A 17,175-nucleotide genomic window follows, 5' to 3' on the forward strand; every position below is an offset into this window, starting at 1 on the left:
ATGGATCAGTCACTGGAGCTCAAGGAAAAATGAGGATGTTAGGGAAGCAAGCATCTACAGGATAAGAAAAACATCTAAAGTGGCTTTAGATAGATAAAAGCACACCTGCTCACATTGAGCCTAATGAACTTTGTTTCCTTCACCTCTCTTTCCTCTGCAGAGGCTGAAACAACATAGCTACCCTGGCAGAACTTACCCATACAATCTCCATAGAGATATGGGTCTAACTGGAACATGACCAGACAACAAATGTGTCCAAGCAGGATCAGGGTTGATAAGGATGCTAGCATAAGGGTAGAGAATGCATGTGGGAAGATCAGGACAGAATTAGGACACAGGTACTCTAAACGGCACGTAATTTCCTACTGCTACCTCAAGAATCTAATGAAGAGCAGATTTATGTAAGATACGTTGTGACTACATCCCAGCAGCTAAGGAGGGAAACAATACGGGCTTTGTCTTGTTATCTTGTCCAGAATGCCGTAGCTGTGTTGTACTTCTCTAGGATTCTGCTGATTGTCCTTGTATGGCTCTACCTTCCTAACTAGTTGGGTATTGAAGGTCCTAACCTGAATGGTTAGGGATTAATAAAACATGATCTGTGAGGAAAAACTGCAAAGAAGCACCTTTACTAATCTAGAAAAAGGAGATAAAAAAGCAAATCTTTCAATATGTAAAATATTCTATGAAATATAGTTCAGGGGAAGTGTGAGAAAGACAAAGAAATTGGTTACATCTATAGGGAAAAAAAACCCAATAGCTTAAGTATAAGCAAAACATCCCAGTTTTTAAATTGCTAGTACAAGGGAAAAACATGATTCAGAAATTTTTTCCTTCTTTCAATGTTTTTAGAGCAAACATTTTGACAGGAATGACCTGAAATACTGCCACACTGTGCAGGTAATTAATGAAGACAAAAGAATAAAGGAGGAATAGTTAAGTATGAGATTTAATTTTATAAGAAGGGTTTCTTCTACTCTTTGAAGAGCAAAGCCCATGTAGATACAGAATATGGATTTAATACATACAGATACCTTTTGTAATGCAAATCTGGGTAACATGGAAAAAAGAAAACTCAGAGTTGTCCTCAGAGTGTCAAAAGTTGTAACACTCCCAGTAGGTCACATATAAAATTTAAAAACGAGCTTTAATTAAAATAAGGAAAAAAAGCCAGGAAAAAAATGCAGAAAAATATAAGTTCACATCACTAATTCTGTTTTCAAACTTGTTGATGTATGTGACAACTGTCATGTTCTAATTTGGGTCCAATTCAAACCCCACTGAAGTGACTGAAAATAATCCCAATGTTTTCCTGATTCCCAAAATAACCCCCATTGTCCCAGTAACATTTCTATGAAGATCAGAAGAATCACTTTGAGCTTTCTGAAAATCACTATTATTTGTAAAGATTTATTCAGTTAATTGGTTTAGTCATGTTTTTGAAGGAAATTGACAATAACAGAACAGCTTTATGCTAAACCTAACTCTGGCTCACCTTTAGCATCAACTAATCAAACCAAAGGTGGTCACCAACTGGAGCAGTTCTATGCTCCACCTTATCCCTGTTGCACATTTCTCTTTTTCTCTTGTATTGGTCTTTATACCCAAGTAATACCTACTGAAGTATATCAGGTCAGGCAAACCCAGCTGGAAACAAATCCAGAAAGAAAAAAAAAAGGTCTAGTAGTAAGTATTGGCTCTATTTCAAAATAGTGGTTTTCTAGTTATCAGTTGGTAGCAATTGCTGGTGCCAATAACAGGAAGAAAACTGTAATATACAGTTAGAAACAAATGGCAAGAACATGCACATTGGTTGCTATCTAGTATGACTGTATCTTTACTTTTGTGGGGGGTGTTCTTTGTTTTGTTTTGTTTTGTTTTAAGTTCTGGGCACGCTTGGTAGATTCAGCTTCTCAGAAACACTCCACCTAGATTCTGAATTCCACTGGATCCTTAGCAGGACCTAGCTATCTAGATGCACAAATCACAGCAGCACTGGGCATGTACAAGAGAATGAATGTCATACTTTATTTATACATATAGATATATACATATAAAAAAATAACAAGTTCTGTTGTGGGCATCTAAATCCTGTTTTAGGCATTTTCTACTGGTTCCACGTATGGAGCTGTCAATTAACTGAAAACTCCTAGTCAGGCAGTGTGAGGAACTCCAGTTCAGATTCTCAACTGCCAAGTACAACAAGATTTCAAACCGAATGCTAGACAAATACAGCAGAAAACAGGGGAATTTTAAGTAAAATAGGGTATCACTCTGCGTGCTGTAAGAGTGCATCACATGCCATCTCAGGTCAAAAAAATCTACTAATTCAAGAGGACACTTATGTTGTCCCACTAAATGCACACTTTCTTCCAGATGATTTTAGAAGATAAGCAATATTAAGCAGATGCATCCAACAACTAAAAATACCCAGGTCACTTAAAGGAACGTAAGATGACTATGATATTTTTAATAAATAAAGCTGAAAAATACTACTACAACAGAAGAATGAACATGAGAGTTCTGTAGAACCTACGACTTTTAATTTTTAAATCAGTATTTGTATTTTTACTTTTACAGAGGACCTTAACTCTTAAACATACAAAATATTCAGGCATTCATGTACTTTTCAATAAAAGATACTCATTTCCTTGCTTGTTTATAAATATTCAAGACTCACTTTGCTGTTCCAACATTTTGCATCTTCCTGGATTTCTGCTTTTTGCTTCACTAACTCCTCAAGGTGTTTTTCATCCTTTATAATCTTCTCCTCTGTTTCTTTTAACTTCATACAGTATTCGGTCCAAATAAATTCAGAATGCTTTAACTCATTCCTAATAGAAATACACACAAAGTGAATCCATCTATTTGGAAATATTCCAAGGTAGTCCCTCTCCATAAAGGAAAATGTAAAGCAGATCTGAATTAGTAAAGATTTATTTTGATTCTCTACTACATTTCTTGAACAGGTATGCATGAGAGAATTTCAAAATATCTACTCTGGCAGGTTCATGGAATTTCAGCCAGATATCAAAACTACTCATGCTACCAGTTCACTTGCACTTAAACAGCCTGCCAACATTACAACTTCTAATTGGACCTCTGAACAGGTATTGGTGTAGTTAAGCACAAGACTTTGTTTCATACCTCACACGTTAATTAAACAAAATAGGAGTCAACTTCTTTCTCTGCTAGTGGCTGAGTCTAGTTCAGAGCCATCTTCACTTAATCAATCCACTACACTGTCATCTTGTGGACAAATGTCATTTGTGAAGAAAATTTTTTACTGACATCAATTCCTCATGTAAAGAGGAACTTGCAGACAGTAGGCAAGGTCAAAGGAGGCGAAAAGAACTTTACTTTCACTCTGAATAGCAGATTTATCAGCATTATGACAAGGAAAACTGGCCATAATTACAGAAAGAGATAATAATAACTACAACAATCATCAGGAAAACAGTCCCACAAGACACTGTTAGGCCTCATTATAGACTGTGCACAGGCCTTTTGTTACAGCCGTGTGTGAGAATGGATTTGGTGAAAGGCAGAAGAAACAGAGGGACATCAGGGTAAAATTCTACAATGACTGCTGATGCTTGTCCATTATTTTTATTAATGTTTCAGCAGGCCAAAATGAGGAGTTTCCCCCATGCTTCACAGAGAACTATCTTGGTCAATAAAATATTCCAAAGCGTGCCTTAAACGGCAAAATAAATCCACCGCAGCAGAACTACGACCAACAGTAGTTGAATTTTAGAGACCTCTACTGCATTATAACCCAAATAAAACCTGAATGAGTTTTGCATACTTAAACACAGTAAAACAACAGAAAACAATAATGAAGAGACTTCATCACTAATTCAAGAGGCATTCCTACAAGATTATTTGATAGACACTCTTCCTTTATTTGCTTCCAAGATTTCTATCTAGTGATGGAGAAAAGACTTATTTGCAAAGTCACATTTCAAATGTCACAGAATATATATAACATGAGTGTGAAACCTAACACTTTGAACATTTGTACTTTCTTAGGTCCCACCACCCATGAAAGAAACATATAAATTATACTTAAAATTATTCTAATGACAGACATGTAACAGGCATAGACTGTAATTTTATTCTCATATTACCTATCAGCTACAACTTTCTGAGTACAGTCTCACGGAAAATACAGTACTACCAGCCACAGCGAATATGTGTAAAAATAACAGACTGTGCTGTGTGATGTACCCCAGCCTCAGTATTTTGAATTTCATGCGATCTTCATCATTTTCTCACTGATGGCACTGAACATAAAGAGAGTATCAACTGCAGAACAGTTCTTTCAAGTCTGTGCCATCACAAATCTGTCTTTCTCACATCTATCAATACCACATGTTATTCTAGTCCTCCTCAGATGGCAGCTGAAGGGCCGACTTCCTCTGTAATGTTCCTCTGAGTTTAATTACCAGTCTACCAAATGGCTAGGGAAAAAAAAAGATACAGTAGGCAAAAAAAATTAATTTCTTCACTGAGGGGTAGAAAAAAAGTCTTCTACTCAACTTTTTCTTGTAAATGCTGATATTCCTAAAAACACTTGCATCATGAGAATTTTTAGTTTAACTCACATTCACACAAATAAAACAGGTTGCAAGGTGCACAACAGCCTACATCACTGTCATGTGGTATGAATAGGAAATCACTCAACTAGGTGAAACAGAAAACATACATGCTATATTTCTATCAGTATAGATGATGAATATCTGGTATTAGTTACCTATTGCCGTTATCATGGGGATTTTACTTAGATTATGACTTGTTTCAAAAGAACAAAGAGTTCCTGTAAAGCAATTTTAATGCACCTCAGAACAAAGGCTTGTTACAGGAAAACACCACACTTTCTTTCTTGCACATGAAACAAACTCAAAAGCCTTGATTTCCACCAAGACTACAAAAACAAAACGGGAAAACTGCCTACACTGCCCTACAACTGCTAAGCAAGCCAACAGCTGTGACACAGTGGCAGAATTCTAAAGGGAACTGAACAAAATCCTGCATAAAGACTATTAAAAAGTGAAATAGTCAGAAGGCGAGACGAAAAATTCTAATACTAATGAAAAAAGAAGTAAGATTAAACGATCAATTTTCATTGAAAGAATAGGTCAACAGCATGGTATCTCAAAATCCTGTATCTGTTGCTTTGTAATCTGATATATTTACAAATGATCTGAAAGGGCAAGAAGTAGTGGAATTAAAGGTCTGCATATAATGTGATTACAATAGGCAAGGCCAAAAAGAACTAAGAAACTAAGAAAAATTTCAAGACAAACTAAGTAACTGGAGAACACAACAGCATGTACCATTAAGCGTTCAAACTCAAAAGAAGTATAAGATCAGAGAGACTGCGTAATCGGTACACCTTAAAATTCTAAATTAACTGTATGAAATCGAGGAAGACATGTACGTATTTCCATAAACACTCAGAAAGTCTGCTCAACATTTAGCACAGTTAAAGAAGCTAAGAAGGTGTTAAATTAAGTAACAAGTAGGATGAAAAACATTAGAATAAAAAATGAGAGTAAGACGTCCCTGTTAAAGTCATTGACATGGCTTAATTTGGAATACTGTTTGCATTACCTTTCAACCCATTTCAGAAAAGTGCACCACAGAAGTGAAAAGGAGTCAGAGGACATCCTGGAAAGGTCATAAAATACAGAAGTCTTTTGAAAGCACATGGAAAATAATGGAAGTTGCTTTAGAAAACAGATAGGAAGAAGGAACAAAGTAAAAACCCAAAGTCACAGAGGACATAGGCTAGTGAGGAAGGATCACAATACACGGCCATATTTATCATCGCATACATCTTAAGGCTTAGACTCCCAAACTACAGCAATTTGCCTACAAGAGGAGAATAACAAATCACTGCTGACCATACTTTGTAAATATGAATTGATAAGGAATAAAGTTTACTAGTAGGTATATGCTGGAATAGTGACCAAAAAAAAAAAAATTAAAGAAAAGTTAAATAATGTACTTTTAACATTATTTATTCTGGTATTACACGATAAAATCACCTCCAGCAATGGATCACTATAACCCCTGCTAACAATTCTTGCCAGTAGCTAGTAATTCAGACAAGTTGACAGAACACTAAATAAGCCAGTGAAACACTAAACTGATTTGCAGAGTATCTCAATACATAGTAATAAACCACACGACATTTTTGGTAATACTTCTTACTCAGGACCTGATCTTTCCCCTAATTAAAATCAACATGAGGTTTGCATTAACTTTACCAGTTACAGAACCAGGGTCCATGCTGTCTGATTTCTCTCAGCTGGAACCCACAGACGAGCTAATAAGCATTTGATCAGATCATCTCTATATACATATTTAAGCTATAATTAAAATTCCAAACATTGTGAAGACATTGTGAAGCTTGCATTCACAGGCTCATATCCATCAAAACTAAGTATTACCTCCTACTCTTCAAACACCTCCTCCTTTGTTTAGACACATGTAGTGACTTTAATTGGAGAATCACATGGTAATTTTCAGAAGTCACTCCAGCTTTGACAAGCATTGGTATTACAGAATTCTGGTGTCAGGTGTTGTATAATAAAATACTTGGGGTTTAGCTACAATTTTTTACTACAATTTTTATTTTCATATACTAATATTCTTTCCAGATTGCAAACTAGGCTCTGAAATAAAAGAAGTTAAGCTTTAGTTAACTAAACATAAACATGTTGACTGTGCATCTTTTTAATCTTAGAGGTAATAATAAATACCTCTAATATAGTGTCAAAATTATCCAGAACTCAAGAAAAACATGACAAAGAAATTCACTGTAAAGGTTAGAATCAAAAAAGGAAAAAGTCAGACATGCTGACAAAAGAATCAAGTCAGACAGAGACACTTATTTCTCTAGTTTTGCTAAGCTACCCATTTACAGAAAAATACTTGTTTTTATCCTACACTGACTCATCCTTACTGAGATATAGACAGTTTGGATCTTATTACAAGCACACAGACACTTTATGAGTGCAAGACTGGAACTTCTCGAGCAACAACATCATTTGAGTAAATTCACGTTACCCAGGATGCCTCCTGCTCCCATATTAAAGTATAAACGTATTACAGGAAGAGCTACGATCCTTCTTTAATTCTGCAGTTTAGTGCCAATGGCAAAGAGATCTACAGTGACATGGTATCTTAAAGAAACAGGATTATTGCATCTAAATAACCTTCCTTTCTTCAAGAACGTGTCAGTAACGTTTCTGCTCTAGCTGACTGGCAAGCACAGATCTCCCTGGATAGCAGACATCCAAAGCAGCAGTCATATTAGCCAAAGTAATGATTTCCTGAGGTTGATATCTACCCCAAAGTACACTGTAAGAGTACTCTGTTTTGCAAAAGTCAGTGTTACTCTGTGCCTCAGGCTTAACAACTTGTAAGTTTCTGGGGCAGGCAGTAAGTACTCCTTCTGTGGGACTGAAAAAGGTGTTTCAAGTTCCTGAGCACTAATCAGTTTTCGAAATAAAGTTGCCGAGATGTTATAATCAAAAGAAACTGGAAATGATACAACCAACCCCCATTATTTTAATCAGGTGCAGCTCTTTACCATGGCCTACTGAGCACCATAAACAGTAAGCAAAACAATCACACTTATCAATTCCAATTATTTCTTGAACAAAGAAATGAAAAGAAAATCTAAAACTAACAGAAAACAGCTACAGCAGCTCTGACCTCTTCTTTATGTCCCTCTGAGAGTGGGTCCCTTCACAGAGGGGACTAAAATACCTTACTCCCAAATTCTACTGTGTGCCTTGCTTTATTCTATCATATATTACTAAAACAGTTTACAGACAGATTAAAAAGTATAACAATTCTTCCTATTTGGTACATCAAATAAAAAGGTCACTCACAGTACCCTAAACTCTCACAACTACTCAGTTATTTGAGGATTTGGTGTTGGCCTCCATGGTAGACAGGCCTACAAAAGATATTTCACTGACAGAATGCAGTAATTACAATGGGCTTGTGTATAAGTATACTGGTTTTGGCTGCGGTAGAGTTAATTTTCTTCACAGTAGCTAGTATGGGGCTATGTTTTGGATTTGTGCTGAAAACAGTGTTGATGATAATACAGGGATGTTTAAGCTATTGCTGAGCAGTGCTTACACAGAGTCAAGGCCTTTTCTGCTCCTCAGACTGCACCAACAATGAGCAGGCTGGGGGGGCACAAGACGTTGGGAGGGGACACGGCTGGGACAGCTGACCCCAACTGACCAAAGGGACATTCCACACCATATGACGCCATGCTCAGCATCTAAAGCTGGGGAAGAAGAAGGAAGGGGGGACATTCGGAGTGATGGCGTTTGTCTTCCCAAGTAACTGTTACGCGTGATGGAGCCCTGCTTTCCTGGAGATGGCTGAACACCTGCCTGCCCATGGGAAGGAGTGAATGAATTCCTTGTTTTGCTTTGCTTGCGTGTACGGCTTTTGCTTTACCTGTTAAACTGTCTTCATCTCAACCCACGAGTTTTTGCACTTTTACCCTTCTGATTCCCCACCCCATCCTGCTCAGGGGGACTGAGCTGTGTGGGGCTCAGCTGCCTACTGGGGTTAAACCATAACAATAAGCTATTCATAACTGCTTACTTTCTGTCTTTTTAGAAAGTTTGGCAGGGTCCTGCTGGCCTGTAAACATGCAAAATCTGTTTATTTCTGCTAGTAACAACTTCTAGAGTTTGATGTTTTCTTGACAAAGACGGGTTGACATGTGTCATAAGATTCTTAGATACGTACAGATGAGAACCATCTTTGGCAAACAGGCTTTCACTGAGCAGAATTTAATAACAGCTCTTATAAATACAACATCTGTGCTGGTGTGAAGAGTAGCTCTTGTAGTTCACAGTCATATTTGGAAGCATAGGGAAAGACTGTCACAGCATTCTAGAATCACCCAGTTATCTTGCAGACACAGATGGCCCATCTCTTTGAGGGACCTAACGCTACTGCCAGGAACTTTGTGAAGTCTAAATTCCACTGTTAGTCCAATAAACATAATCCCCCTCTAAAAATGATCAGGGAGTATTTTGTGTTCACAGTACTTCCTGTGAGCTGAATGGATCAGTGTATGAAAACAGACATCCTGCAGTATGAGAACTGCAGTGTCTTAATTTTGAAGAGACAGAATGACTGTAGAAGAGATACGGCACTAACTTGAGATGGTACATGTATCTTTAGGTAACAGACACCCTTCTAAAGCCCTCATTTATTTAAAAATTAAACATGGCTGCAGTACAGAAACATCTGTTACTGCCAGTAACGTTATCTTGAAAATTTACTGATGTCTTTCAATTATGGCTGTAAGCTTTCCTCATCTCAAGTGACAAAGAGCCACTGTGTCACTTGCTACTTTGCCAAATAAAACCTGGCAACTAGCCATAGGCATATGCAGCAAAGTTGAGTGCAACCTCCTACCAAACGTGAAAGTACTTCGTATTCTTTTTCTTTGGCATAGTTATTCTTGGTGCTGACTCTTTGTATGTTCAGCAACAGAAAGGAGAGATTACTTGTCAGGGACTGGACATTAGTGGTGTTCTGCTGTTACTATAGCTCTACTTGACAATTCAGGGGTTAATAGCCTGACAAGAGGTTACAGTGAAGAAACTGCAACATAAATCATTGCCATACAGAAGCTACCTTGCCATCCAATAAAGTTATAGTAATTTTGTTTGTTTGCTAAAAAAAAGAAAGACAAGGTATTTTGGTAAGTTCAAAAGTATGTGTTGTTGGCTAGAATTGTTCTGGTTAATATGCAACTTCAAAATTAAGTTATAATTATAACATAACTATGGTACTAGGACAAGTGCTGATGTTCAATGCAAGTAATTTGTACAGTCTGTAAGAATGATAGCAAAAAGTTCTGTCAAAGGGATTAAAAATTCATAAGTAAGTAAAATAAGATAAAAATGGCATGCTTTAGGAGTTGATTCATGGAACTTTCCATCTGGGTATATTTCTGGACATCATCCCTTCCTTATTCTGCTAATACAAGCTAAGACAAACAAGGCAAACACTTATTTTATATATAATTCTATTAATTTTGATTTTACAAAAATCAGAATTTAAAATTATTTCTAAAAGCGAATTTTCTATAGTTTGATTGTCACTATTAAAACTGAGGGGACATTATAATACCATATTGAATAGCTCTTACTTGTATTGACTCAATAGCATCTCAGTATATTTCATTTTCTCATACATAGATTTTATCTTCTTTTCAGATTCTTCATCAGTTCTTTTCATTGTCTTTTGGATTTCCATGAGTTCACAACAAACATCACTATATATTTTTGATGTCTAAGAAAATAAAACGAGTTTTCTGAAAGATGTTATATAAAATCATACATAATGTTCAAAATAAAAAATAATTTCAAGACTTGTCTGATTCCTTGCAGTTTAAAAATTGAAGTTTAAAGTTGAAGTAGTACTTTGTGATGTCATACAACTTAACAACAAATTCTGCATAGTCTGCAATAGATACAATCCCAGCAAAAGACAACAGAATGTGTGTTGTAAAATTGCATAACATAAAGAAACGCTAGCAAGAGGGCTTTCATTCTGTTACAAAACTTTGGAGTTATTGTGAAAAGGTGGCTACTTCCATGGGAAGATAGTGACCTCTGGAGCAGAAAGAAAGAAATAATGTAAAAGAAGCCACTGAGGTCTCACTCAGTAATCTGACAGAATCATTACTTGAACATCTCCTACAGGATGTGCAAGACTGGCAGTCACCTATGCAAAAGAGGGGCCTGAGACAATGCAGACAATGAACACAATTTTCAGTGGTATAAATAGTACCGGGACACTCAGTTCCTAACAACTCTCAAATAGAGATATGCACGTCTATTGTCTCTGCTTTTTAAAATATTAGAAATAGAAACAAATAATATGATATAAAATCTTTATTATAATCTAGCACTTCACTGCTCAAACTAGTTCTCTGGATATTAAAAGCTAGAGATTCAAAATTAAATAATTGTTTTAATCGCAACGAAAATTAAGTATCCACTGCTTTTTTAAGGCCATGGGAGGAAAAAAAAAACCTGAGTGACAAACAGCATATAAATTAGAGCGCAATAAAAGTCATAAATTTTTTTTTGGCAATTAGAAATTTTGTTGAAATGAACTATATAAATAAGTTATAGTAACACCAAATCTATCTTCTTATGATATGCAGTGTTACTTTTTTGAAAGAAACAAAAAAAAACCTCTGAAAAAAACCTATTTATTTAAAATAGTCTTTAGAAAAAAAAAATTTTAAGTCTACTTCCCGAGTTGTATTTTAGCACACGTCAATATTTTAACTGCATACAATATATTCCAAGACATTAACAAGAAAAAAGGATACAAAATAATAAACAAAATAACCAACTTGATTTTAATTAGCCAGTATTTTGAACATATCTCATAACACTGATAGAACTGTGAGCTATTTCACAGGTCAGAACTAATTAATGATAATTCTTATATTATTTATGTACTGGGCAATTAACTCTTCTCAATTTTAGAAGTAATTTGACGTGACCGTTGAGTCCTCAAAATATGAGAATTCAAAATAAAACAAATTAAAATAAACAATATTTATTAAGAATCACTTACAAACAAAAGATCATTTTTAGACTGTAAGTACCCTGAAAAAGAGATTAACCTCTGGATTTGTATTTAAAAGTTACCATAGAAAAATATATAGAAAACATAATAATTAGTACTAAAATATTTACTTGAAGTAGCACAGTATCCCTCCCTTTTTAGACATCGATTTTAAGCTACCTACAACTTTACCATGCTTTGATTATTCAGCCTGACATTATCCACATTAGGCATTTATTATCAACAAATAATAAATTATTATCAATATTATTATCAATAAATACTATCATCAAATACATTGGGAAAAATGTACATCAGCACTTAAAAATAATTAAATCTTACAAACATTCTTTTGACAGCTTCTAACATCTCTATATTCTGGAACAAATGCTGATGTCTGTGAGAAATCAGAGAAGAATCTATGCAAATATCAGATATGTACCTTCTACCTTTCCCGTGAAAAATCCCACATGAAATCAACTTACAAAGTTACATTCCATATATGCTTAAGAGACATTTATTAAAGGCCAACAGCATTATCCTCCCTGGATTCTGTCTGCACTGAGTGCCTGTATGTAGTCGTATGAGCACACAATTTGCAGCCTGTGTACAAAATTTAAAACAGCCTTTGGTACTTCCAAAAGATTGCTGTTCTCTAGAAGAGTATGCACCTACATAGTGGAAAGGTTGTAAAAGAATCTTTGTTTGTTTGCATTTACCTTTTCATAAGCCAGTAACACATCCTTCACAGCTTCACCCTCTAGATTCAGCTTTTCTTCCAGCAGAGGGCTGTGTTTCTTCATGAAGTCTATATCCTCCTGAATCTTTCTGTTGACTGTTTCTGTCTTAAGTATTTGGTTTTGTACCTGTCGCAGCTGACGGCTTTTACAATCAAAATGCCATTGTAGCTCCAAGGTATCTTGAGCACACATTTCATATTCTGTTAAAAAGATAATTAGCATAACAAAATGTGAGTATCTGAGTGACACCATGAATACCTAGTGAGATTAGGAAATACGTTGTCATAATACTAAGTATAAGACTTGCAAAATTTTGCTGCAAACTACTTTGAAGGCCAAAAGAAGACATTGGTTACAAAAGACATCACCAAATATTGCATTAGCAGTGGAACTGTTTTTAAACTCATACTTAATAATCCTAGTATGTAATTCAAGCAAATCTTCGAAGTGAGGGGTGGTTTTGTTTTTATGAAGGAAATTAAAACATCTAGCCTTAAGGCATATCTAGAGGAGGCTATTATAACACAAGAACAACTCTACTGAGCTTCCTAGTCTCCAGCAACAGACATATGCAGGTGCAGAGGAAGAACAGGGCAAGTCTAAATGCCACATCCTCTTAATACACCAACTATTTTCAGTTCAGGGACACTTCCTAAACTAAACGTGGCTTCAGGAAAGCTAAACTAAACATACAAACTCAAAGCCAACAAACAAAATATATTCATGTTGCCACAGAGAAGTATGTCAGTCTTAGTTCAGTTTGCTGCATTTATTTTTCTGACTTTGGCATAAACTTCCTATGGGTCTTTACAAGAAAATATGTGACTAGACCACTGGTTGCTGAATGACAACATATATTTTATTCTGCTCAGGAAAAAAAAGCTTATTAGAGATGATGTCCTGCAGCAGCTGATGTTCTATATGGAAAAATTATTGGTATGAAACTAGGGAAAGTAAAGTAAGATTATCAGATAGGAAAAAAATCAGAAAATGTCTCAAGAGCAGTAAAATTTGCCATAAATCTGAGAGAGAGAAGCACATTTTACTGAGAAAAAAAGGCTCTCTAGCTCTGAGAAGTAGCTGTGGAATATTCAATGCAATCCTTTAGCAGTTGATAAATTTTGCTGTGTTAACAAGACATAAATCACAAATTTACAAAATTATTATTTCATTGCTACTAAAAGTTAAAGAGACATTGTATGAATAAGTGGCTTTTCTACATCGTACAAAGTGATACCTAACATTAACATGAATAAAATGTGTTTTACATTGGATTTTTGTTATATTTCAGAGAAGGTAGTTTCTGAAGATAGGTTATGTCACTGCAACTACTTGAGTGTGCTACAGGACATAGACGCAGCAGGAGCTAGCAATAATGGAAATCAAGAGAACTCTGAAGAAATAACAGATTCAGTGTCTACTCTGAATGGGTCATGCAAACTTAATTAAGAATCTCCTGGGTTTGTAATACTTAGATTAGGGATAATTATAACATCCCTGAGGGTCTTTTCCCCTTATCCTCAGTTCCATTTTAGCATAATTTTTGTCTTATAGATAATACTATGAAAAGTTATAATCCTGAAAATTACAAATTTACTCCAAGGACACAACGTCATACTGACATAGCCCACTGATAAATCAAGGGAGAAGAGTTGGTTAATTTTCACAGCCAAACTTCATGCTGGTTTATTTTGCCTTTGTTACATACTGTATCATTGCATATATTAACAGAATTGAAAATGTGTTAATTATATTCCACTATTCCAAACTTTTTATATTTATTCTGAATGCTAAACAGTAAAGTAAAAGCAACAGGAACATATAGCCACACGCAAAAATGATTTACAGCTGCATCACTGAAGGTAAGTACTTCAAAAAGTAAAAAGTAACATCTCTGCAGCTCAATTCCTGAACTACTGTGCTGAAGAATGAAGATTATATTATCAACTTTCTCTTCTTGCAGTTCTTTGCTTCTGTAAAATTGACCTTTACATTGCCACAGGATTTTCTCCTGAAAGTATTTTCTAACCTATCAATGAATTTTAATTCTGATTCTTTATTTAATCTCCTCCTCTGTTTTCAGGGCATCATAAATTGTCCTTCAGAGGTAATTGCTTTTAAGGAAAGCAATCTCTGCAAACTGGTAACACCTTAACACAGGTTTCTAGTTGCCAAGTCAAGAGTTAGCCATTGGCTAAAACAAACAAACAAACAAACATTGCTCTCATATATCGTTAGGGATCTGCACTATTTGACATTTTGCCTTCCTAGGGGGGGGGCAAAAAAAAAAAGAGAGAGAGAGAAAAAAAGCATTTGGGACTAAACGACTCCTGGCTTGCCTCCATTAGACACTGATTTTCACTCAGTGTTTACCCATCAGTAAATACAGTTATGGAAGTCTTGTGCTGTCACCACCCTCTGGATTGTGAGGTATTTCTGGAAGATCTCAGGATGATGTACACCAGAATATGCACTAGAGTACCAACTGTGATTTTACATTCAGGAACCTACTGCTACAAATTATGCAACTTTTCTATACGTCTAGGTTCAGACAGTACCTGCTTCTGACCGTGAGTCAGAAAACAAACAGCAAACAGCTGCTAAGTAGCTGCTTTTTTTTTTCTTTTTTCTTCAATTCTATTGTGTAGATACCAGTTCATCACAAAAGGTAACAATAAACGTCCTTAGAATCTGGGATCTCAAGGAGACCTATCAATGGTTACACCAAACAATTCCTACTAAATATGTAAGTACTTTATTCGAGTTTAACACATTTTAATTTTTCTCCCAAAAAAAAAAAAATTTTTATTTGTGGTTTAATTTATGGTTTAACTCAAATGCATTATTTTATAATTCTGTTTCAGCTTCTCATTCCTTGCCTCAAACTGAGTATTTATTATCATCTTAAGGGTGTCTTGTCTACTCATGCTATTTCTCAAACAATGCTGAACATTCTATAGTACTTTCCATATTTTTTCCAGATATATATTCAAACATACCAAATCCAGAAGAGTAAATATTTTACTCCTATTACAGTAAACCCAACTATAGTCATATCATAATTCTTATTCTTGGTAATGAACTGACTGAAAAATAACAAATATTCTTAGTTGCAATACCAATACCTTTTTGAACGGCTGCAGGGAGCTGCTGAAGCCTCCAAAGTGACATACAATCAATTTTCATGCCAAGCTTTTTCCTTCGCTGTTTCTCCAACTCCAAAGCTTTTTCTGCCTCTTCACGATCAGCCTCCAGCCGCTTAATTAGCTCAGTAACTTCCAGTAGCAAAGCCTCCGTTTCCTGCTTCAAGGTTAATGCCTTGCCATCTTTAAAAATACATTAAAAAATATTTTTTATGAAAGCTTAATCATATGCTCTTTATTCAAGCTTCATTCTCAACACAAAGTTGGCCTGTTCACATGTATCACAGTAAGCACAAATGGTTACACTGCTGCTTTTAAACATACATTATAATTATTTCTTACAAAGGCTTAAACATACACTCTTTACTTCAGCTTCTTTCTCAGTATAAAGCTAGCCTCTTCATGTCTATCAAGGCAAGCACAACTGGTTACAAACAAAACTTTCACATTCAATAGCATTTTCCTCCGACTTATTTCCAATGCAGAGTGCAACAAAAATGTATTAATATAGATGGTGCAAAATGTTCATCTTTGCCTTGTAATAATCCAAATAATAGTACAAGTTCCTAATCATCTCAATTTTTTAAAGAATACTTATTTCATTTTATTTTCCCAAGTATCAATGACTTCATTAAAGTCTTTGGAGTTCTAAGAAAAATCGGTGTAACATCTCAACAGCACTGTTTTACTCATGATACACATGTATCATCAACACTTCATTCTGTGAAATTTAGCTATCACAAATGCCTCAGTTATTTTTTGATAAAAGATTCTTTGAGGTCATCATCCGTTGTCCTGATCTATAAAAAATGGAAATTATGTATTCTACAGAGTCCAAGACATTTCCATTTTGATTCCACAGTCAATAATTCCCTAAATTATTGTGATTTAAAACTGCAAGCATAGAAAAGAAGGAGAACTGTTTAAAATCTGGAGTGAAATTTTGGCTTCACTGCCATCAACAGAAATTTTATCACACAATTTACTGCAGACAGGATCGCCTCAGGCTAGTAGTACTTAAAAGGTTGCACATTGGCTTAAAAAGAATTGCACACAATCTCTTTAATATTTAAAACTTAATTTAAAAATATATAAACTAGTAAAGATGCAAACTGTAAAAAACAGAACTCTACATTGGGAGTACGTTATGAATAACCCGTAAGAGCGATGCATTTACAGAAACTAAATGAAAAACCCCCTAGGATTTCCAACAACCAACATAACTAGTTCAGCTAGTTCAAATCCTAGATGGGTTAAAACACAGCATGAATCTAAATACAGAAATGTAAATTATCTTCTTGCAAACAGGATGATTTAATAGTTCTTAATATAACATTTAAAATATATGTGTCTTTCAGCTTGACAGATGATACACATAGATTTCAAAGGATACTCACATAATTTACATAAGACATAGAACAGGCAACAAGCACCTATTATTACCAATGCAAAGCATATATTAAATGAGGATAAGTAACTTTTACTGCTCAGACTGAGTATTATGAAATATTTTTACCTTCACAAGATACATCAGCTTCTTTAAAATCCAACGTAGTGGATAATGATAACCAGGTATCTTCAATAGATTCAGCACTGACCTGTTTTGTTAACCTGTAGATAAAAGCCACTGTCACTACAAAATTTTAGAC

At 35.2% G+C, this 17,175-nt stretch overlaps 1 protein-coding gene across 1 annotated transcript in view; it reads right to left on the reverse strand.

The window, feature by feature from the left end:
- CCDC178 (coiled-coil domain containing 178) overlaps positions 1 to 17,175 on the reverse strand; it is a 189,179-nt gene that overhangs the window by 153,285 nt on the left and 18,719 nt on the right. The window contains exons 5-9 of the mRNA XM_075495698.1: positions 17,043 to 17,137; positions 15,509 to 15,709; positions 12,363 to 12,583; positions 10,208 to 10,350; positions 2,677 to 2,834 (exon numbers count right to left, since the gene is read on the reverse strand). Of these exons, the coding sequence (XP_075351813.1) occupies positions 2,677 to 2,834; positions 10,208 to 10,350; positions 12,363 to 12,583; positions 15,509 to 15,709; positions 17,043 to 17,137 (818 nt within the window). The remainder of the gene's footprint in view (positions 1 to 2,676; positions 2,835 to 10,207; positions 10,351 to 12,362; positions 12,584 to 15,508; positions 15,710 to 17,042; positions 17,138 to 17,175) is intronic.

Source organism: Mycteria americana, chromosome 2 (assembly GCF_035582795.1).
Source record: "Mycteria americana isolate JAX WOST 10 ecotype Jacksonville Zoo and Gardens chromosome 2, USCA_MyAme_1.0, whole genome shotgun sequence".
NCBI classification, from domain to species: domain Eukaryota; kingdom Metazoa; phylum Chordata; class Aves; order Ciconiiformes; family Ciconiidae; genus Mycteria; species Mycteria americana.